This window comes from Acartia tonsa, chromosome 15, assembly GCF_053477335.1.
Source record: "Acartia tonsa isolate MP-2025a chromosome 15, ASM5347733v1, whole genome shotgun sequence".
Classification (NCBI taxonomy): Eukaryota; Metazoa; Arthropoda; class Copepoda; order Calanoida; family Acartiidae; genus Acartia; species Acartia tonsa.
In genome coordinates this window covers 1,325,014-1,349,698 of record NC_137274.1, presented here as the reverse complement: position 1 = coordinate 1,349,698, position 24,685 = coordinate 1,325,014, and the positions used below count along the sequence as shown (strand labels likewise).

General features: G+C 35.3%; 2 protein-coding genes across 3 annotated transcripts in view; one reads left to right on the top strand and one right to left on the bottom strand.

Moving 5' to 3' along the window:
• LOC145306827 (sugar transporter SWEET1-like) overlaps positions 1-24,685 on the top strand; it is a 177,966-nt gene that overhangs the window by 106,939 nt on the left and 46,342 nt on the right. The window lies entirely within an intron of this gene.
• Positions 30-24,377, bottom strand: LOC145306824 (uncharacterized). Of its 2 annotated transcripts, XM_080149128.1 has the most exons (13): positions 24,283-24,377; positions 21,125-21,192; positions 18,600-18,703; positions 11,705-11,812; positions 10,069-10,138; positions 6,352-6,407; positions 5,254-5,293; positions 4,495-4,613; positions 3,295-3,635; positions 2,872-2,974; positions 2,133-2,217; positions 1,160-1,354; positions 30-209 (listed from the first exon to the last, which is right to left on the bottom strand). In XM_080149128.1, exons 1-13 carry the CDS (start codon positions 24,344-24,346, stop codon positions 96-98), a joined length of 1,467 nt encoding a protein of 488 aa, XP_080005254.1. In that variant the 5' UTR covers positions 24,347-24,377; the 3' UTR covers positions 30-95. The 2 variants fall into 2 exon arrangements, with proteins under 2 accessions (XP_080005254.1, XP_080005255.1); XM_080149129.1 differs by lacking the exon at positions 24,283-24,377 and having other exon boundaries at positions 21,125-21,198.

Genomic DNA, 24,685 nt, shown 5'->3' with positions numbered 1-24,685 from the left:
TGCCTTGTTATTAAACTTTGGGTACCAGTGTAATTAACAGTCCATCCAATGTCCCCTCCCTCCCCAAATGAGATATCATAATTACAAAATTCAAGTTAAGATCTGACAGATTGTCTGTTGGATGTTATTTGTTCTGTGCTTCCATCAGAGGAGGTAAGGAGAGAATGGAACAGAGAGTATGTGTTCATATCTAGCCCGTCAAACGCCACCTAAATAAAATGACGCGTTCAAGTTTTTTCCAGGGGTGTATATTCTGCACAAGATTCATTTTTTTCCCATGCTGCTAATTTTTTAATTTTTTTCCATCAAGGAAGGGGATAAAATGGAAAAAAATTTTCAAAACTTTTTATTTTATTCATATTAGCCCCCCCTTCCACATATTCTGTTAGTCTTTTTTTCACCAAATAGAGGAGAAAAATAGGGGAAAAAATTATTTTTAGTCTATTAATCTTTACATTTTTTACCCCCCCCCCCCCTCAGCAGAGGCAGAATATACATCCCTGTTTTTTTCTTAAAAGATACAAAAAAAAACGGATCAAAGGAGAAATTATAAAAAAAACAATAATGGCAACATCACTAAAAGCGAAGCTCTAAAACGGCGGTAGGACAAACAAACTTGTAGAGTGTTAAAACTGAATAATCAGAAAATAAAGTATAAAAGTGAAAACAAAATACCTACCTACCTATTATTAATGAAAAACTGCTTATCACAGGATAATGTTTAAGGACATATTTACATTTTAATCAATAACTTGACCCCAGGGAGCCAACTAAACTGGTATTCATTTCATGATTTTTATTTTATCAACCATTATAATTGTCTAAGAACAAGTTTTAATTCAGCGGATATTAACCGCGGTTTTGAAGACTTACTGGAATAGTTATTTATTGCATCGTATTATAGACAGCTTTCCGCGCATATCAAATTCTGTTACCTGTCCGGATTTGTCAATCCCGCAGGACTGGAAGTGTTGCAATAGTATCGTATTATAGACAGCTTTCCGCGGATATTATGCGGATAGTATTACTGAGAACCGGTTCAAATCCAGCGGATATTAATCGGATTTACCTGTCCGGAATTGTCGATACCGAAGGACTGGAAGAGTTGCAATAAGTATCGTATTATAGACAGTTTTCCGCGGATATTAAATTCTGTTACCTGTCCGGATTTGTCGATACCGCATGACTGGAAGAGTTGCAACGGCTCCGCGTGGAAATAGAAATAATTTGGCTTCTCCTTGTTATTTAGTTGTAGAGAATTAAGCTGGAAAGTTGACAATGTGAACTGGTTCCCATTGGTGGATATTGAGTTGATACGGATGGGTTCACTCAGATCTTCACCCTTCATCATACCCTGTACAACATACATTAAAATTAAAGGTTGATACGTTTGAACACTCAACTTAATAAACTAATCAAAATTAAAAATAAGTCACCGAAGTTATCCAGCAAACGAATGAGAAAAGTTTCTTATAAAACTTTGGGGACTTGTGTAATAAACAGCCCACAACTTAAGAATACAGGGGTGTATATTTTACATGGGATCTCCTGCTCAGGGGGGGGGGGGAATAAAAAATAAGTGGTTGGAGGGAAAAAAAATGTAAAAATTAAGAAAACTGAAAACATTTTTTCAATTCCCCCCCCCCCCTCCTTGGTGAAAAAAAAACTTTAAAAAATGTGTGATAATAAATAAAATATAGAGTTCTTTAAATATTTTTCCATTTTCCTCCTACTTGGTGAGAAAAAACTAGGGGGGGGGGGGGGGAAGAAAAATAAAAAATTTTGTAGCAGGGATAAAAAAATCTTTTGCAGAATATACACCCCTGCAAGAATACAAAAGCAACAGAATGTCTGTCTGTAGGGATTAAGACAATGACCGATAAATTGATGTACATCCCCAATGATGATAAAAAAAATTACCCCTTCTGAAGATTATAATTATTGGTCGAAACGATTGGACACTGAACTAAATGAGCCAAACTTTGAGAACTTTTATTGAATATTGATGTTTGGTGGCTAGTTATGTGTCCAAACGTTTCAACCACCCTCATCAAATAATTAATTTTCATCAAAAAGTTCTCACGGTCCCTAAATAATTCTCACGCTTGTTAAAAAGTTCCCACGGGTGTCACCTGATGCAATCTAGCCTGGCCTAGAGCTACAGCGTAGGCGTAGAGCAAACATTTACTTCTCTCCTTGTCCAAAGAATATCTCTTTCTAAAACAAAAAGGTAAATCATTAAAAAGTTCCCACAGTCCCTAAATAATTCTCACGCTCATCAAAAAAGGTGTATTAACCCTCCCAATAAAAAATTGCCCCCCTTCCAAAAAAATCTATTTTCTCTTTTAAACTTCCCCTCTCCTACCATAGTTGCCCCTAAAGGCGTAGCCACTTGTCTAATGTCTATCTAAATTATACCTAATACGTGATGCATTGTAGTAGAAGACCGTGTGTACATGTGGATGTGAGAAATAATTCCCACAATCGTTAAAAAGTTCCCATGGTCCCTAAATAATTCCCACACTCGTTAAAAGTTCCCACGGTCCCCAAATGTACTGTGTGTTACCTTATATGTGAGGCATTGTGGTAGAAAACAGTGTGTAGTACACTACATATGGATGTGAGAATTAATTCCCACAATCGTTTAAAAATTCCCACGGTCCCCAAATAATTCCCACACTCGTTAAAAAGTTTCCACGGTCCCCAAATGTACTGTATGTTACCTTATATTTGAGGCATTGTGGTAGAAGACAGTGTGTACATGTGGATGTGAGAAATAATTCCCACACTTGTTAAAAAGTTCCCACGGTCCCTAAATAATTCCAACACTCGTTAAAAGTTCCCACGGTCCCCAAATGTACTGTGTGTTACCTAATATGTGAGGAATTGTGGTAGAAAACAGTGTGTACATGTGGATGTGAGAATTCTGGTGATTTTATTGGAAAATTATTGATCTCTTCATATATATGCTCCTGATACATGAAAATAAAAACATTCTATTTCCGCTGGATTAGAACCGGTTCTTAGCCATTCCTATCCGCATGGTATCCGCGGAAAGCTGTCTATAATACGGAGCGATATATTACTGTAAAACTCAGGGAGCTAAAGGGATAAGACAATGGCCGATAAATTGATGTACATCCTCAATGATTTACAAAATTACCCCTTCAATACATTAAAATTAGTGGTTGAAACGTTGAACACTTTACTTAATGAACCAACCAAAATTAAATATAAGTCACCAAAGTTGACATGAAACATGAAAAAACGTGGATGAAATGTTTTTTTTTTCCTTGAAAAAGTTTGAAACTGGATTGAGAGGCCGCAGATCCGGTACTCCATTGTCATTATATCTGATAGGATGTCTGTCTTCTTCATTATCCTTAGTTACTCTATCAATAGTAAAGGTATCTTTATATTCGGCTCTCAGAATATGATTGTTATCTGGGGGGCCCAACGGCTGGGCAGCTGTGGCAGCCGTCAGCATGAGCGGCACTGTCAGGTAGAACCTAACCAACTTGCCATCCGGTCGCCGGATAAACTGACGCAGCTTTGTTTTTTCCAGCAACTGCACACCAGCAATGTCCCGTCCCAGAGCCTCCTTGACAAGCGCCTGACTGAGCAGTGTCAGTTTCCTGGATTAAAATTTTTTTAAATTAATTGTTTAAGTTATTAACTCATAATGTTATTTCAGAAAGGCAAACAAACAATAACACTTGTAGAATGTCAGAACTGAATACGCAGAATATTAATGAAGTCTTAACAAAATTGTAAGTAAATTTGATGCAAGATTGTCTAAATACGTGATACTGTTTAAGGACATACATTTTTATGACTTGGTTATAGAGATGCTTTGCTTATAACGATGTACCTTGTTGTAATAGAAATCAGTATTCCAAAAATCAGATGAATCGGATAATTTTAACATACAAATTTGTTTGTCAAAAACTAAAAAAAATCGCAAACGTACGGACTTTTCTAGTAACAACTAAAGAGTTCCTGCGCTTTCTAACTGTTATAAGAATCATCATGCAAAGTTTGAAATAGATAGGACAATTCTATCCTGTTCAAATTAACGCAAAGAGCAAACCATAACGGACGGACCAACCCTAATTATTGAAAAGCTTCGCTTTTAATAATTATTGTCTCTTTATTGTTTACTAGCGGCCTCTAGTGGCATGTAAATGTTTTTTTTTATTTTAGATATCTAATTTGAGAAATAATTTGTTATGTTATAAGCTGTTAAATTCATGCTTCTACGACTACGCTAGCGACACTATGCGGCGGAAATATTACAATTTATTTCGATTTTATTGTGATTTCTCTTGGAAGAGTGGTGGTACCCTCCCCCAAAATAGTTATAAACCTTCCCGGGACCTATGAGAAGCTACCCTGTTAAGGAGAACCCGATCGGTTCAGCGGTTAGCGAGATCCTTCGGTACAGACACACATACAAACATCCTGTTACTTTAGTATAAGGATTCAAAGGTATACCTGGTATTGGGGACCCCGTACTCCCGGGGCATCTTCCATCCCCACGACATGGCCTGCCAGTCGTACTGGTTTCTGGGACGCATGCGCGACTCAACCGGATGCCAACCGATAAAGGGAACCTGCAAATTATTTCAGGGGTGTATATTCTGCACAAGATTACCTTTTCCCATGCGTCAAGATGTAACTATTTTTCCCTACTCCCATTTCCCCCCCTTAAAATGAAAAAAATGTTTTCTGTTAGATATCTTTTTTTTACATGTTTTTTTTCGACTCCCACACATTTTTTATACTTTTATTAGGGGATCCCGTGCAGAATATACACCCCTGAATTATTGTTAAAGGTACCCATTACAATTTTTGAATTATTAAAGATACCATTTGCTATTTATTACAAAGGGAATTGAAAAGGGAGTAAGGTAGATAAAAATAACAGTTAGTTTGTCTGTCTATGCGTCTGTACCGAAGGATCTCACTAACTGCTAAACCGATATGGTGTCCCATGTACATATTAGCTTCTCATGGGTGCTGGGAAGGTTTAATACTATTTCGTGGAAGCATACTACCACCCTTCTAAGCGAAATACCCCCGCGTATAAAAAAAATATTTATAACCTAATCTTCATAAAAGAAGTTAAAACTAAAACCGAAAAGGGGAGGGGGGTGCAATTTCACCTCCTCCCTCCACCTCATGTGCCCCTAATAGCCGCTAGTGGTTACATCAAGTGACACACAACCCCCACCCCCCGAAAAAAAAATATACCTCAAAATCTCTGGGTAGTTTTTTCTGTATGGCATCTCCTGAAAATGAAAATGGATGAATTACTACTTGGATCTTACACCAGATTATCATGTACTCTAATAAATTTAAATCTTGTAGCTGGCTAAAATAAGGATCTCCCCCCCATCCATCCCCTCTACTCCTTTTGGATGAACTGACCAATGAACGAGTTCCATGTTGGCAAGTTAAATTGACAACAATTTTTCCCCTATCATAATAATATCCTTTTAATAAAGTAAAAGGCTGTTTGTGTCTGTTTGTACCAAAGGATCTCGCTAACCGCTGATCCGATATGCTTTTCCTTTACAAGGTCGCTTCTCATTGGTCCTTGGAAGGGTTATAACTATTTTGGGGGAGGGTACCACCACCATCCCACCTCTAGAAAATAATTTAACCCTCCAAAACTTTTTTTTTTTTTTTTTTAAATTAAAGACATAAAATACCATTCAACCTGCCGCCCCTCCCGTTAAGTGTCCCTATAGTCCTCTAGGGGCATAGCCTCTATATAGTTGACGTATATAGTAAATCCATATACATTGTACCGGATGAATAAACTGACCAATAAACAAGTTCCATGTTAGCAAGCTAAATTGATGACAATTTTTGCCATGTCATAACTTCCAGGTATATTCTATATCCATTCCTATAATGGATGTAGAATATACGTGGATATTATGACAAGAGAAAGTTTGTCGTCGATTTTGGTTGCAATTTCCCCTAGAATTTATTGGTCGGGCCGTTTATCCAGTTGTAAGAGAGGGGATGGGGGAGATAATTATTTCAGTCCGCTACAGAGTTCACTATAGTATAGAAAATGAAAATATGGTGTAAGATCCAAGTAATAATTAGGGTTGGGATACCGGATATCCGGCCGATTTATAATGCCAGATATCCGGTAACCGACCGGATATCTGGCCAATGTTCTATCTCCGGCCGAATATAAGCTATCTGGCATTAAAAATCATCCGGATATCTGGAAAGATTCAATATCCGGTATACAGTCGGATATTGAAAATGGCCGGATATCCGCCAAAACCGGATATCCGGCCCAAGTCTAGTAATAATAAATCCATTATTCCTATGTAACATGTTCTGATTATATTCTCCACTCTCTCTTTCTCTGCCTCCGTCACACTAAAGACAAAAAAATATCTATTCAAATTCTATTAAAATATTCTGCACAAGATTTATTTTTTCCCCCAGCTGCAAAGTATTTCATTTTTTACCAATTTGTTTTAAAGCTAAGATTCCGTACGTCCATTTAAAACATGCTGATTTTTTACTTTTTTTTTGACAAAAATATTATATGTGATTTAAATATTCTTTTTATTTGATATTTTGAATACTGATTCCTAGGGCAACATACTAGAATTAAAAATGATAGGTGGAGGTTTGAACCCCCCCACCCCCCCTCCTTCCTCAAGTGCTTCTAGAGGCCTCTAGGGTGCCTAGTCGTGATAGTAATAAAAACAATGGGCTGTTTATTACACTAGTCCCCATAATTTTATAATATTGTTTTCTTATGCTGCGGCCGTTGACACACATATATAATCTTAGCTTTTCACAGGGAATTTTCCCCTCAGGGATGAAAGTGAGCAAGAATGTAGTCGTTTATAAATCAGGGCCATTGACCAGCTTAGATAGCTGGAGGGGGGTTTCTATCATCAACACATTCTCGAAGCCACTCGAGAAGATCATGTATAAAACACTGTATGAATTTTTAGATGAAAGATCCTTTTCTCCACGCAGCAATTCGGATTCCGCCCCGGACTCTCCACGGCACATAATGTTCTTGATCTTGTCAATCGTATCACGGTAGCACTTTCCGAAAAGAAAGTGTGCGCCGGGATATTGATTGATATCAAGAAGTGTTTCGATCTTGTTGATCGAAACATCTTGTTGAAAAAACTCGAGCATTATGGCTGCCGTGGAGTGGTCCTGAGGTGGTTCGAAAGCTACTTTGAAGGACGGTCACAACAGGTTGCGTTTGGGGGAGAATTTTCTGATGTACTATCCATCCTTATCGGTGTTCTCCAGGGAAGTACACTCGGTGTACTTCTCTTTCTTATTGTAGTTAATGATCTAGACTCTGCCACTAGAGACGCATTGCTGTCTCTTTTTGCAGATGACACATTTTGTCTTTTAACAGCTGACAACATTAGGGATCTGTTTACTAAGATTGAAAATACTCTTCCTCAAATTACCGAATGGTACAACAGTAATAAACTTATTATAAATAGCAAAAAAACCAAGGTTGTTCTGTTTCAATCGCCAAGGCAAAATTTCACGGAAGAGGAAAAAAATCTTATAAAACAGTTTCCAGTTTTTATTAATTCTAATCATGAAGGAGAAAACCTTCCAGAAAAAATCCAGAAGCTAGATCATATAACTTTTTCAAATAGTAACCCTGGGGAACAAGCCGCAAGGCACTTGGGTATTCAGATCGATGAGAAATTGTCCTTTAAAATTCATTTTAATTTAATGCACAAAAGAATTTTAAAAATCGTATACTCATTACGTCAAATGTGTCATATACTTTACTCGCAACATCTTAAATTGCTCTATTTTGCCTACATAAAGTCTGTTCTCAACTACTGTTTAATTGTATTCACTGCTGTTCCAAACATCTTATTGGAGCCAATCTTAAAGCTCCAAAAGGAGTGCTGCCGCTTAATAGCAAAAAAACCACGCCGTTTTCCATCAAATATTTTATTTAAACAGTTGGAAATTTTACCAATCAGGAAACAAATGGAATACGAAGTGTTTTTATTTATATACAAATATAAAAACAATATGCAGCCAAGAGTATTTGATGGTGTTTGGAACACACGTGATACAATTCACGATTATGAAACCAGATTTAGAAACAATTTTGTAGTAGATCAAGCCAATAGAAATTTTATTTTTAATTCACCATTACATTTTTTCCCAAGACTTTGGAATACATTACCTGAAAATTTAAAAACTATACCTACATTCCTGGAATTTAAACGAAAAGCTTTTTACTTTGTATTAAATTCAATATAATGGTTTCATTCTTAATCTTCATTCTTAATTTTCATTAGTATTTTCTTATCTTTTATTTTTTAGTTTCTCAATAGTTTATTTTTACACTTTATGCAGGCAACAATATATCATAACATCATATTCATACTCATAATCACCAGAGCAGTTTAAGTTGGGATTCAAGTATTACCTTTTTACAAAGATTCTTTTTTTGGAATCTTTGTCCTTATCATATTTAAAATGAGTATACGGTTACGAGGTTCTTTTGTACATTTTAAAATTTCACGCATCGGTCTTGACATACTTAATTATAGCATCGGATCATTCTATCCTAAATTTTAACCTAAATATTGATGCCTTCAAGCAACGTTTTTCCTTCTTTTCATTCATGGGGATTATACATGGTCGTCTCAGTGACTAAGGGATACATTAAAAGTTTTGCAAGGGTTGAAACTTAATTCGAGAACGACAGGGTTTTTGTAAATGGACAGGGAACGTTAAATACAAGTGACTAATAAATGTGGAATACTACCTAGGACTTAATACACATAGAAATTCTTCTTTAATCTTAACTTTAACTTTTCAATCTCAAATTTAACTTAATTTTAATTTATTTTAGACTACTTTGTCCGGGTCAGTACAGCCAGGAGCTCCTGGAGAGCGTACATTGTGTCCTTCGTGTCCGACCTAAGTACCTACATCCCCGTCGTCGGGTCGTCGTTCAAAATAGAATTCTTACTAGATGTTAACCCCTGCAATTAAATTCATTCAACAAAATTCTTTACAAACTCTCTTTTCTTACATTACAGTTTTAGACAGTTTTTTGGCAATTTCTTTTCAATATTTTAATTTTCAACAAATTCTCACAAAAAACATTTAACTTTAATTTTAACAATTTACTTTTTTTTCTTCTTTCATTTTTTTTACTTAATAAATTACTTTTACGGGGGAGCGCATCTAGAAATCTGCTGAGATTCTCACAATTTTTTTTTTATTCAAATTTAATTCCAACTTAACTCCTATTTTTAATCAAAATTCTTTTTCGCAAATTCTTTCCTTCTTTTTCCAAGTTTTCTTTTGTTTTCACTTTTTTACTATACTAGTCACACGAAATGTCTATATGTCATGATTAGGTTCATGTTCCCATATTGGGCGCAGAATTTATCTATCTGTCTAACCGCTAGCCGGTCAATTCGTTGACCGGTCACGTACTAACATTGCTGTAAAGGTTGACATATGGAGGGTATGGAGAAGGAGGTGCAGGCAAAGCTGAAGTGAAGGCGAGCTCGCAGATGGTAAAGCGGTGGAACCACGAGCGGATAACTTTCTGATCCGCATTTATTTGGCGGTTACCGGCCGGCGAAAGTGGTACCGACACCAACCACAGTCCAGCCCGAAGTAGGCTCAGCCACACCTGGGCCGCCAAGAGAAATCACCTAGTTTATCAAAATCCGCAATTATGTTTACCAGTAATAATAAAAACATATAATTATAATCGATATATTATGAAATATTAACATGTAATTTCAATATAATAATTAATTGTCTATGTGATTTACTCATAACAGGATTGAAGAGTTATTGAATAAAAGTTCTATTATTATTATTATTATTATTATTATTCGTTGGCTAAACAACTTTGGGGAAATTGATTGGTTGATTCTTTAAATTGAGTGTTACAGAAGGGGTAAAAAGGGATATCATTATTTGGGATGTACATCAATTTATCGGTCATTGTCTTATCCCTTTGGATCCCTGAATAAAGTATATAGATAGATAGATAGTGTTCCTTTTGTGTTGATATTTCTTGTTAACAGCCTCGGGTAGAAAATCCACAGCCACTGTATTTGTCGCAGCCTGTTATCACATCACATTTTCCTTATGTTAGAATTGTCCTATTGGTTTCAAACTTGACATTATGATTCCTGTACTAGTTAGTAGTTAGGTATGATTTAGAAAGCTTGGCAACTCTTTAATTATTGCCAGTAAGTCCGTACGTCCGTTCTAAACAGGCACTGTATTAGTCGCGGCCTGTAACCATCACATTTAAAGTTTTAAACATGTTAGAATTGTCCTATCGGTTTCAAACTTGGCATCATGATTCCTGAACTAGTTGGGTATGATTTAGAAAGCTTGGTAGCTCTATAAATGTTGCCAAACAGTCCGTACGTCCATTCAAAATATTCACAGTATTAGTCTCGGCCTGTAACCATCACATTTCAAGTTCTAGACATGTTAGAATTGTCCTATCGGTTTCAAACTTGGCATTATGATTCCTGTACTAGCTAGGTATGATTTAGAATGCTTGGCAACTCAATAATTAATACCAGAAAGTCAGTACGTCGATTCAAAACAGCTACGGTATTACTCGCGGCCCGTAACCATCACATTTCAAGTTTTAGACAGGCTAGAATTGTCCTGTCGGTTCACACTTGGCATCATAATTCCTGTACTACTTAGGTATGATTTAGAAAGCTTGGCAACTCTATAATTGTTACCAGTAAGTCCGTACGTCCATTCAAACCTTGATGATTTTTAGCGCCCATCACATTATAAAGTTTTAAAAGCTAAGCTCGTTAAGTTATTTTAGTCATGTTAGAATTGTCCTATCGGTTTCAAACTTGGAATCATGATTCCTGTACTAGCTAGGTATGATTTAGAAAGCTTGGTAGCTCTATAAATGTTGCCTGACAGTCCGTACGTCCATTCAAAACCGCCACAGTTTTAGTTGCGGCCTGTAACCATCGCATTTCAAGTTTTAGACATGTTAGAATTGTCCTGTTGGTTTCAAACTTGGCATCATAATCCTTAAACAGAATCCTGTTTCTACGCAATTTTGTAACAAGTAGGTAAGGTAGTTAATATACAGTAGGTACCTATATATCTTTAAATTCATATTCTGCTCATAGAGCTTTGGAACTCTACAAGAGTTATTGTTCGTTTGTCCTTTCGTCTGATTGTAGAGCTTCTCTTTTATGGATGTTGTCATCCTTGTTAAGCTTATACCTAGTTGAGAAATACAGGGACATTTGGTTATAAGACAATAGCCGAAATGTAATAATTTTGAAACAAAAATAAAAATGTTGGTTGAAAAGTGTTTGTATCGTCCAATCAAAGTACAGTAAAAGTGCCAGAAGTTTCTGAGTCTAAGAATAAGAAAAAGTACCTACCCACCAAGTTTTATAATCAAAATATTTTAACCAATGGATCAAAACCTTTGGGTACTTTTAAAAGTGTCCAAAATTTTTAAATACCACTACCTAGTGATTTGTATCTACAGATAGGGTAATTTTGTCCATCATCATCAATTTACTGTCCATAATGTCTTATCCCTTATTTATTTTAATTTAAAATGGTCATTAGAATTGTTCCAGAATTTTGGCGCGAAAATTTCAAGTTTAGGCGGGAAAATGTGTTGCTCTCCTGTGCAAATGCGAGTTCAAAGTCTTTGGACATCCAGGTATTGTCAGTGTAGGTGAAGGCCGGCTCATCCTTCCACAGCGGATGATCCATGTTCCGGGTAACTGGCGGATGCCTGCAAACAAAATAGATAGATAGAAAGAAGATAGATATTGTCCACATAGAATAAATACCTAACAAAAAATTATTTGTAAAACATCATGTTACATGCATTAATATAGAAAGATAGATAGATAAAAAGATAGTTAGAAAGATAGATAGGTAGTTAAGATAGAGAGAAAGATAGATAGTTAAGATAGAGAGAAAGATAGATAGTTAAGATAGAGAGAAAGATAGATAGTTAAGATAGAGAGAAAGATAGATAAAAAGATAGATAGATAGATAGAAAGATAGAAACATAGAAAGTTATGTCCCCTCCCTCCCTCCCTGCAAAATTTATTTCTCGCATTGTATTATAGACAGCTTTCCGCGGATATCAAACTGTAAAATTATGAGATTAAAACAAGTTTTGTTAGCCACGAGGTTCCAAAGGCCTGATCTATTAATCCTGGTATAAATTTTCTAATGTTTATTTTCATATTCGGAGAAAATTGTCTGTAATACAAACCTACACATGATATTTCAGTATGGGTGACCGAACCGGTTCTAATCCAGCGGATATAAATCGGCTTCGAAGCCATACTGGAAAATAGTTATAGGTAACCGGAGGGAGTAAACAAAAAATAAAAGCGTCATAAAGCTGCTTTAAAGCAGTTGAACTGCTAGGAATGTTAAATATGTTATCATGGGAATGTTCACAAGAAAAATCAGAAGTCTAGCTTAAATAGCAACTGAGTAAATTTGCAATTTCCATTACGGACTTAACAAAAAACAAGGATGACAACATCAAACAAGTAGCGAAGCACCATAAAATCATGGAATGCATATAATATATATGTCTTTATAAGCCTGACCAACAGACAAACTGACAACACAAAGGTATAGACTAGATGCGCATATGTCATAGGAATCTTCGATGAAAATTTCAGCTGGCTATCTTCAATGCCAGTCGAGTAAATCATATTTTCCTAATAGCGTTACGGCCTCAATGACTGGCATGTTCTGACGTACAAAGTATATTATGGAGTTGCTTCGCTATTAAAACATTTTTAAAAAACGACGTTATACCTAGGTATTGAGATTAAAGGTTGAAAATTCGTAATTTAGCCCGTCCCTTTGGAATCTCGGGGATTGAAAAAAACTGGTTTTAATCTTGTACTATTTTTATATGCATAGAAAAACTGGATATAATACGATGCTAGGTATACTACACAATTTTTCAGTATGGCTGACAAAAACAGGTTCTAATCCAGCGAATATTGATCGGTTTATAAACTGATACTGGAAAATACTCGGGGAGGGAGGGGACATTGAGCTGTATATTATACTAGTCTCCAAAGTTCTAACGTTTTCTTTCGTTGGCTTAACAACTTTGGGGACTTTTAGTGAGTTTTGATTGGTTGGTTCATTAAGTTGAGTGTTTAACCTTTTAACCATGGTAATGGTAAGAGCAGCAAAAAATGTAATTAGAGGTGAAGTGGACAGATTCTTCCTGGACAATAGTCAAAAAACTACTGCAAAGGAAAATACTGCTCCCTCAAATGAATAGAAATAAAACTACAGCACTTGGTTCCTCCCAACCTCCAGGACGGGATGTGGGAAGGGATAGAATCATGTGCTCACAAATAAATCTCCATCATTGTCAAGCTGCCACCCTTGGGTGTGGGCAAAGACTGGTGGGACCAAATCAATGGACCCGTCAAGACCTGGAACGAATCGACATTGCAATGGTTCAAGAACCTTATCTGAATAATGGACAGGTAAAAATTTTTCATAATAATATAAATATTTATTCTAGTTCTGAACCAGATAATCGTGCCTGTGTACTTATGAATAAAAACATTAAGGGGTTTTTAATGCAACAATTTACTGCTAGAGATCAAACAGTAGTACAAATTAAATTAGGTAGTAAAAATATTATTGTTATCTCAGTGTATATGCCATATGACTCGCCAAACTCACCACCATCTGAATTATTGAAAAACACAGTTGATTTTGCTCAAGATAACAATATTAGCATAATAATAGGTACAGATTCAAATTCCCACAACACTAGTTGGGGATCAACTAATAATAACAAAAAAGGAGAAGATCTGTTAGAGTATATCCTCCTTAAAAATCTTATTGTTATTAATGAAGGAACCACTAACCTTTGTTACTGCTAATAGGAAAGAAATTTTAGATTTAACTATAATTTCTAGTGACCTGATAAATAAGATAACTGATTGGAAAGTTTCAAATATTGAATCTTTTTCAGATCATAAATATTTAGATTTTACACTAAATCTTCAATCAATAAAAAATGAGATTTCTTTTAGGAACGTGCGAAAAACCGACTGGGATCTATACAGAGAAAAACTAGCAGAAAACCGCAAAAATACAGGTAATCTTTCTAATTATGACATTGACACAGCTGCAGAAAAGCTTCAAATGATATCATTGGTGCCTTTCATGACAGCTGTAATGAGAGTACTGGGAATGGAAAATCTAAACCACCCTGGTGGAACCATGACTTAGCTAAATCGAAGAAAAATGTTTTAAGGCTAAAAAGAAGGATGGAAAGAAAACAGACTGAGGAAAGAATAGTGGAATACAGAAGTGCCCGCAACGAGCATGTTCGTATGGTAAACAAAGCAAAGAGAAAATCATGGCAGACACTCTGCAATGAAATGAAAGACTTGAACTATGTAGCAAAGATTCAAAAAATCATGAAAATGGGACAAAGAAAGACAATTGGAACCATTAAGAAAGGGGATGGAACATATACAAAAGATGAAAAAGAATCACTAATAGAACTACTAAACACACATTTTCCAGATGAAATAAGTCAAGAAAATGAAATACCCTTTAATCATGAAATAAATGACAAAAATATTGATGTTGATAAAGTCATTAACTTAGAATCTGTTAGAGAATCTATTAAAAGTTTTAAACCTTATAAGAGTCCAGGATATGATAATATATATCCTGCTCTGCTGCAGAAAGGGCTTGACATACTAGAAAACGACATCTTAGAACTATACCGGAGAAGTGTTAAATTGGGGAAATCCCCTAGGAGCTGGCTAAAATCCAGAGTAACTTTCATACCCAAACCAGGTAAGAAAGATTATACAGAACCAAAGTCAGTGAGGCCCATTAATCTCGCATCATTCCTTTTAAAAGGACTAGAGCGATGCTTATTCTGGGACTTAAATGATACAGTAATTAAACACAAAATAAATAAAAATATTTTCTCCTATCGTGAGGGAATATCAACTGAAGATGCTATACATAATGTAGTAACGAAAATTGAAAAAGCATTTGAAAATAATGAAGTAGCACTCTTACTATTCTGTGACATGGATGCTGCATTTAGCACAGCAAATATAACAAGCATGATTAGGAACTTAACCATCAAAGGAGCTCCAGTCCAAACTATGATATGGGCTGAAGATATGTTACGTAACATGGAAGTTACTGCTTCTCTAAATGGTAAAGAAGCATCAAAGAAAAACAAACGTGGCACACCACAGGGAGGTGTTGGTTCAATTCATTTTTGGAATGGCTGCAAGGATGATCTTCATGATAGAATTCCTGAAAATGGACCTACGGAACTTAATGTGTTTGCTGATGACTCGTTAGACATGGCAGTTGGAATAGATGAAGATACATGTGCAAGAAACATCCAGAGAGATGTAAAAACAATGGAAACATGGGCTAAGGATCATAGCCTCAGATTTAACCCACAAAAAACTAAACTCATGATGTGCACTAGACGTAAGAATGTGAAAAAACCAAAGATTACGATGTGTGGGGTTGAATTAGAATATGTTTCTTCCTATAAATATCTTGGAGTTACTATCACTGAAACACTAAACTGGAAAGAACATGTTAAAAATGTAACACAAAAGGCAACGTATACTCTAATTAATGCCAGAAAAATGATCAGCAGATCTTGGGGATTGAACCCAGAGATCTGTAGATGGATGTACATAAGTCTAATTAGACCAATAATGGCATATGCAAGTCTAGTTTGGATAAGAAGTACTGAAATTAAGTCTCACAAAACCATACTCAACAAAGTACAGCGAAAAGGATGTATGGCAGTACTTAATGCTATGCACACAACACCAACGGCTGCTATGGAGCTGATGTTAAACCTGGAACCAATAGATATCTTCCTTAAAACCCAAGCTATTAATACCTATAAAAGACTACTTGACAATGGAAATTGGAGGGTTAAAGAAGGAGAAATTATTGATGTTGATAGTCATGTCAACATTGTAAAAAGAATCACAAGAAGGTTTGAATTCTTACACTATCCTAGAGATAAACTCCTAAATACAGAATTTATTAGCACAAAGTTTAATACTGAAATACTCTCAAGGAAAGAAGCAAATAATAGGGCTCACAGACCAATGCCTAGCCATGCATGGCAGATAAATTGCTACACAGATGGATCACGTTTTGATAATAGAAGCGGATATGCCTACATTATCTTTGGTGAAAGCTTTCGTAAACAAGATTTTAAGCATCTTGGAAGAGAGGCTTCTGTATTCCAATCAGAAATACTTTCAGTTCAGGAAGCTGCTCATGAAATGCTTATACATGAAATCGAAGACAAAGATATACGAATCCATATTGATAACCAGGCTGCAATTAAAACACTTGGCAGTTACAGAATAAGGAGCAAAATTGCTGCAGGATGTAAAATGATGATAAACAAGCTTTCAGAGAAAAATAATGTGACCCTAACCTGGATACCAGGACATTCAAATCATAAAGGAAATGAAATTGCAGATCGTCTTGCAAAAAGAGGAACCAACCTGAAGGCTGAGGGACCATTGTCAATACTACCAATAGCAGAAGCCACCATCAAAGATGAAATTAAGCAATGGAGTAATAAAGTCCAACAAATAGTCTGGAGGAGAAGAACAGACTGCCGCCAATCAAAGATGGCCATGCCGAAAATCGGTAACCACATATGGAAGCAGATAAGGAAACATCCAAGAAGAAAGATGAATATCATCACACAAATACTCACTGGACATACAACACTCAAACGTCATTTAAATGTCATGACAATTGAAGATGAATCACTGTGCCAACAATGCATGGAAGACAACACAGAAGAAACAATGGAACACTTTATTCTACAGTGTCCAGCCTTTGCAAGAAACCGACAAAATATCTTTGGCAAAATATACATGGAACCTGAAGAATTCTCTGAGATCAAGATAAGCAAACTGCTTAAATTTGTCAAACAAACAAAGAGATTCGAACAAGAAAGAACAAATCTGGAGAATGATCATTAGGCTATACCCAGACTAAATGTCTTAATTTTAATAATACTTAATCGCTCAATGTCTTAAATACGAGAAATAAAGTAATCATAAAGGTCTGAATAAAATTGCTAACCATATTGGCTCTCATAAAAGTTTTTAAAAGCTCCCTGGCATATCTAAAAGTAATTGCTTGCGACCCTGGTCCTATATACATATATAAATCTTAAATTAATTGCTAATGTTTTGGCTTTCTGGAAATAAAATAGTAAAAGAGTACGTCAGACCCCTCCTGCCTGATCTTTCCCCTGAGAGGGCGAAGGACTAATTATGGGAAGGGTTGGATTGTAAATTTATAACGGGTATAAGAAAAATACAGGCGATTGAACAAAGAGTTCACAGACGCATGTGGACTAGTCCTTGGCAGCACAGAGGCTGCCTCGCCTTAAAGAGGTAATAGGTAACCTTTTAACCATGAATCATTATCTACAGAGAAGGGGTAATTTTGTGTATTATCACAGGGGATGTACATCAATTTATCGGCCATTGTCTTATCCCTTTAGATTCCTGAAATTTATGGGATGCCATACTGGAAAACTGAAATTGTCTAGGTAGGTACCTTGGGAAGAGGTGTATTGGTTTATCATAGTGAATACTTATCGCATCGTATTAAAAACAGCTTTCTGCGGATATAAAAATGTACAATTATAAGATTAAAACCAGTTTTTATAGCCTCGAGATGCCAAAGGCACGGGGTAAAATAAATGATTTTAATCTTATGATTTTATATTTTTATAAACGTAGAAAAGAAAACTGGATATAATACGATGCTTTACTGCATTCTTAGATAGAAAGATAGATATAGAGATAGATAGATAGATAGAAAGATGAATAGAAAGATAGATAGATAGAAAGATATATAGAAAGATAGATAGATAGATAAATAGAAAGATGGATAGATGGATAGATACCTTGTTTGTACTTCTGGAAGAGGAATTGGTTTGTCGTGTCGAACTATGGGTGACAGGATATAGAGATAGATAGATAGAAAGAAAGTTAGAAAAATATATAGAAAGATGGATAGATAGATAGAAAGATTGATAGATAAATATATAGAAAGATAGATAGATGGATAGAAAGATAGATAGTTGGATAGATACCTTGTTTGTACTTCTGGAAGAGGAATTGGTTTGTCCTGTCGAACTATGGGAGACAGGATATAGAGATAGATAGATAGAAAGAAAGATAGATAGATAGATAGATAGAAAGATAGATAGATGGATAGATACCTTGTTTGTACTTCAGGAAGAGGAATTAGTTTGTCATGTCGAACTATGGGAGACAGGATATAGAGATAGAAAGATAGATAGTTAGATAGAAATATAGAGAGATAGATATAGAAATATATAGAAAGATGGATAGATAGATAGATTGAAAGATAGATAGAAAGATAGATAGATAGATAGAAAGATAGATAGATAGATAGATAGATAGAAAGATAGATATATAGATAGATAGAAAGATAGAAAGATGGATAGATACCTTGTTCGTACTTCAGGAAGAGGAATTGGTTTGTCCTGTCGAACTATGGGAGACAGGATATCATCTATTTTATACACGGGTATCTCATCTCTGCTCATACAATCCTAGATATTAATATTCGTGGACAATTGTCTGTAATACGTTGCCATACATGATTTTTCAGTATGGATGATATAGGTCAATGGAGGCTACATTGGTTTCTCGTCTCTGTTCATACAATCCTTAATATTAATATTCGTGGAAAATTGTCTGTATATACGATGCTATACATGATTTTTCAGTATGGATGATATAGGTCAATGGAGGCTACATTGGTATCTCGTCTCTGTTCATACGATCCTTAATATTAATACTCGTGGAAAACTGTGTGTAATACGATGCTAGACACGATTTTTTAGTATGGCTGATAACCGGTTCTACTCTCCAGCGGATGTTAATCGGTTTCGAAGCCATATTAATACGATCCTTAATATTAATATTCGTGGAAAATTGTCTGTAATACGATGCTATACATGATTTTTCAGTATGGAATGTATTGGTCACTGGAGGCTACATAGCTAGGTATCTCATACCTCTGTTCATACGATCCTAAATTTTAATATTCGTGGAAAATTGTCTGTAATACGATGCTATACATGATTTTATAGTATAGCTGAGAATCGGTTCTAATCCAGCGGATGTTAATCGAAGCCATACTGGAAAATAGTTTTAGGTCACTGGAGGCTACACAATAGAGTTAAACACTAGAGAGAGAAAGGGTTAAATTACTGTATCTCCCCATCGCAACCGCATTGTGCAACCTTTCTATTGGGTCTTTGAAAATCAAACAATGGTGTCGCTTATATTAACACAGCCAAGTAGCAGAAAATAATTAAGACGCAGACGAAAGAGGACTTTGAAAAAGGAAGGGAGGTAGTTGTCTGTATATACATCTATACTGTTTATCTATTGGCTACATCCATGTTTAAACGATCCTGAGCAGAAAGAAAGTATCCAGGGGTGTATGTTCTGCACGGGACACCATGCTAAAAGGAGGGGGGGGGGGATTAAAAAAATAAGTTTGAGGGGGAATGAAAAATGATAAAATAAAGAGTAGGTACAAAATAGTTATTTCTCGCATCGTATTATAAACGGCTTTCCGCGGATATAGAATGTACAATTATAAGATTAAAACCAGTTTTTAACCCCCTAGGTGCCGTAGGCACGGGCTAAAAAAACTGGTTTTAATCTTATGATTGTACATTTTTATATTCGTAGAAAGCTGGATATAATACGATGCTAGACATAGTTTTTTCGTATGGATGAGAACCGGTTCCTATCCACCGGATTCGAATGAATACGAAAAAACATTTTTCCATTTTTTACACCTAGGTACTTAATGAAAAAATTTGGGGTAAAAATATAAAATATTTTGTAGCCGGAGAAAAAAACTGAATCTTGTGCAGAATATACACAACACCCATGAACGAATCATGAAAAGAAAACGAAGTAGCGGGTTTTGTCGTATTTTGTTGGTTATGGGATAGTTGCACGAAATGCATTTAAACATGAATTTAGTGAAATGCATATTTTTTCCTGTTCAATGGTTTAATTAAACTTCATTTATAGGGCAAATATTTGAAAGATTTTCAACTTTTTTAGTTTTTTAAATATCTAGACTTGAAAATCGTATTCTTGTTATACCTATATTTTTTAATTTATACAGCTGTTTTATTTTCACAAAGAAAAACAGCATGACTAATTTAGTGATGTGTTATTGTTTGTTATTTATTGTAATACAAAATTAGAAATGTTTTATGGTACCTACCTATATTTTTAACAAAAGTTTTAAATCATTTTTTCTGAAAAGCTATTCAGGCAACTCTCCCTTTAGGTTAGGTGATTTCTCTCACAAAAAAAAACCAAATCTTCCTGGGACCTTTTAGTAGTTTATAATAATACTAGCGGCATTGCTCCTAGTATCAAGGAGCTATGTACTCGAAGGGTTATAAAAAGTAGGATAATAGCCTAAAACCAAACTTAGATATAAGAATCAAATAGCCTAAAACCATACAAGGACCCATAAAAAAACTTCCATATAATAATAGAGAACTTAATCTGTTCAGTAGTTATCGAAATCTTTAGCTACAGACAAAACAACTACTACTTTATTTAATATCCATAGACACAGTGTTTCGCCCTGTTAGGGCTCATCAGTATGGCTCAATTCATCAGAGTTAATTTTGCACGTAGCGGGGCTTGAACCGGGAACCCTTAGATTACCAGGCCAACACCCTACCCATTGCGCCATTACCCCATGACGAGTAAGGAATGAATAGGATAAACAAAATTTCATATCAGTCCAGAGCGGTTACCGAGATATCTCAGTACTTATTTAAACACACACATACATAGACATCCTGACATTTCAAATAAGGATAATAACCATTTAATATATTAACCCCTAACATTCTAAAGGACGAAAATCCCCCCCCCCCCTCGACAGAAAAAGGCTATGACGTCCTTAGAATTTAAAACTTTCTTACCAGAAACTTCAAATCTTTGACTGGTCGCTCCTGGTTCAGATAATAAGAATTATTCCACTGCATGTTCTAGATATAGTCAGGGGTGTATATTCTGCAAATTCATCCCCCTCCCACCTTTTTTTTATCCTAAAAAGGAGTAAAAAATGTTTTAAGTAGGTACTCTCTTTTTTATTATTATTCCCCATCCCAAATATTTTTCTTGCCTTTTCCCCAAAGGAGGGGAAAAATGAAATAGTTAATCTCGCATCGTAATATAAACAGCTTTCTGTGGATATAAAATGTACAATAATATGATTAAAACCTGGTTTTTTTAACCTGAGATGCCGAAGGCATGGGCTACCATTATAACAAACCTGGTCACTGGTGTCCTGGATAGAAAACAGGTTTTTTTTGAGTTACGTATGACAAGAACTATATTTCTATGACCGGGCTTGTATGACGGTTTAGCACATAACTTCCATTAAATCACAGCTGATCATTTTTGTGGATTTTTTTGAAAATTACTTTTTTACCCAGATTTTCATAGTTTTTCCCCAAAAAATCACAATATTCTCATATTTACAGCTTAGTTAATCTATATTTATTCAAAGAAAAGTATAATAGATGATAGCTGTATCAAAGATTATGTTATTATCAATAACAAGATCTTTCAGAATCAATTAACTAATCTAAGATTTGTAGTCTAGAAGTTGGGTAAAAGTTTTTTGAAGTTGTTATTTGAATTAATGTATAAACAGTTAAACAAAACTTAAGTTTGTTTTGGTAGTTAACACAAAAAAAAACTCACTTGTTAAGTCCCTCATGCATGCCTCATGAATTGTTATAGCATAGTTCCTGGCTGTGATAAGATGTCCCTCGGAGGTTCCACCAATGAAGTTTAAACTAACATGCTTCAGAATCAGCAATGTTTCTGTATAAAGTTTTTCTTGTAATATTGACAAGTTATCTTGCTCAATATTGGTTCCTTGCTGACTTTAAGTCTAAATAGTTCCTGTGTTAGTGTTTGTTCCTGCTCATCATCATTGGAAACAGTCAGTTCAGTATTGTGGCTGCTTTTAAAGGTTTTGATGGGTTGTGGTTGCAAATGAAATGATTTTGGTTGTGTGAAATTCTTGCCAGTGTCAGACACAAACTGCACCAGATTCTTGTTTACTCTGGCCTTTAAGGTATTCAGGTAAACATTGTAACTTAAAATTATTGGGACAGGGTGGTTTTAGCTGTTCTGGGTAATGAGTTTGGATCTACTGCAGTTCATGGTAAAATATTGCTGATAACGAATGCTTCTTGGTTCATGATGTGACAGAAGATTGCTGTTCTCAGAGCAGCTCTTCCAGCAAAAAGTAGGGTGTCCCAGCTGGCATTACTAAATATGGAACTGCAGTAGAATATTAGGGACTAGCAAATTGCTTTTTATGTTTTACTATGACTTACTTTTCTTTCCCTCTGTTGGAGAGAGCTTAAAGCATTTTGTTTTTGGGGTTTAGTTTGTATCTAGGCTCCTTAACAAGATTGTCAATATAGAAAAGATTGTCACATGTAACACCTAAGAACCTATGATGTCTGACTTATGGTACTGTTTCAAATATGACTACAGTGCCTGCTTCATTTGAAAAGGTGGTAAAGACTATTGTAGTTGATTTGGCTGGAGAAATGAATGGGTTCTGACTTTTTAACCAATCATTAAGAACTGCTAAGTAAGCTTTTATGTCCTTGACGTAAGGATAAATAAGGGGACCTATGCTGTTGGAGTTGTCAGCAGAGGAAACTAGATGTAACTAGAGTGAGGTGTTGGCATTAATGAAATTTACAGTTCGAATATTATATGGTATAGGACCCCTCCTTGTAGGTAAGCCTGTTTGGCAGATTTGTATGCATATTTAGATCCTCTGATAACAACAAATTGTTGTCTACCTCTAAGGTATTCTCATAAAAACGTTACATGTACTCATTCAAGTCTAGTGCATTAATATTATGCAGTAGAACCTCATTGTTTACAGTGTCAGAAGCCTTTGAAAGATAAATGGCAACTGGCACTGTTCTGATAACTGGTTTCTTATTGTTTAGCCTGTTGTTGATTAAGGTTTTAATACTTTGTAAGGCAGTGGTGGTGAACCTGCCTGTGTAAAAAGCCATAATGTTGGTCTGCAATTTTAACAGCATCCTTCAGGTAAGGATGTATCATGCAGGTAGGATAAAGAAGTGAGACAGGGCAGTAGCTGGAACCCTAATTGTCAAGTTTCCCTGGTTTCAGTAATGAAATAATTTTACCAGTCCTCCATATGCTTGGTGTCTGGAAGTGATTTACTTGTCAATACTACAATGAAAACATTGTACAAAATCATTGCTGATTATGATTTGTTTAAACTTTTTTGGTGGAACCTCAGAGGAACCTTTTATCACATCCAGGATCTATGTTTTACCTACAAATCTTAGAATAGTCAATTGAGGTTATTGATCTTGTTATAGCTGTCATCTACTATACTTTTTTGCATGAATTTAGAATAACTAAGCTGGAAATGTGAGAATATTGTGATTGTTTTTGGGAAAAACTATGAAAATGTGGGTAAAAAAGTAATTTTCAAAAAAATCCACAAAAATGATCAGCTGTGATTTAATGAAAGTTATGTGCTGAACTGTCATACACACCCGGTCATAGAAATATAGGTCTTGTCATACGTAACTCAAAAAAACCTGTTTCCTATCCAGGACACCGGTGTGGTTTTGATCATATAATTGTACATTTTTATATTCGTAGAAAACTGGATATATAATACGATGCCAGACGTAATTTTTTTTGATTTGTGTGGATGAGCACTGGTTCTAATCCACCGGATATTAATCGGTATCGAATGAATAAGAGAAAATAATAAACATATTAGGTATCTTTCTGGATTGTCCTACATATATATTTTTAAATCATGGAAAGAAAACGAAGTAGCGGGTTTCTTCGTATTTTCACAGTGGCTTTTCTCCTATTTCTAGCCCCTACGGGGGACTCTAGCCCTGTGGGGCAGTCATTTACATTTACTTAACCTAACCTAATCTCTCAAAAGCTACTCTAAATATACGATGGAACCCACAACTTCATTTTCTTTCCATTACCCATATTTTTTACCCCCCCTCCCTCCAAGGGGACCACATACAGAATATACACCCCTTTAAATATGAGAGTGGTTTCTTTATCATTTTACGCTTCCTCAGACAAACTAGTGTTAACCTCATTTTTTAATAATTATTTTGGTGGATTTTTTCTGAAATTAAATAAAATATTTTTTAAATTACGCTGGCGCATTTTTTAAATTTATTTCCGCGGATTTTCGGAAATTAAAATTAAAATATTTTTCCCAGTATGGCTTGGAAAACGATTAATATCCGCTGGATTAGAACCGGTTTGGTCAGTCATACTGTAATAACAATTTTCCACGAATGCCAAATAAAAATCATAAAATAATTACCAGTCGGGTTTTCAAACCCTCGGGTCTGATATAACCGGTTTTAATTACATAATTTTTCATTTTAATATCCGCGGAAAGCTGTTTATTTATATTTAAAGATTTAAAG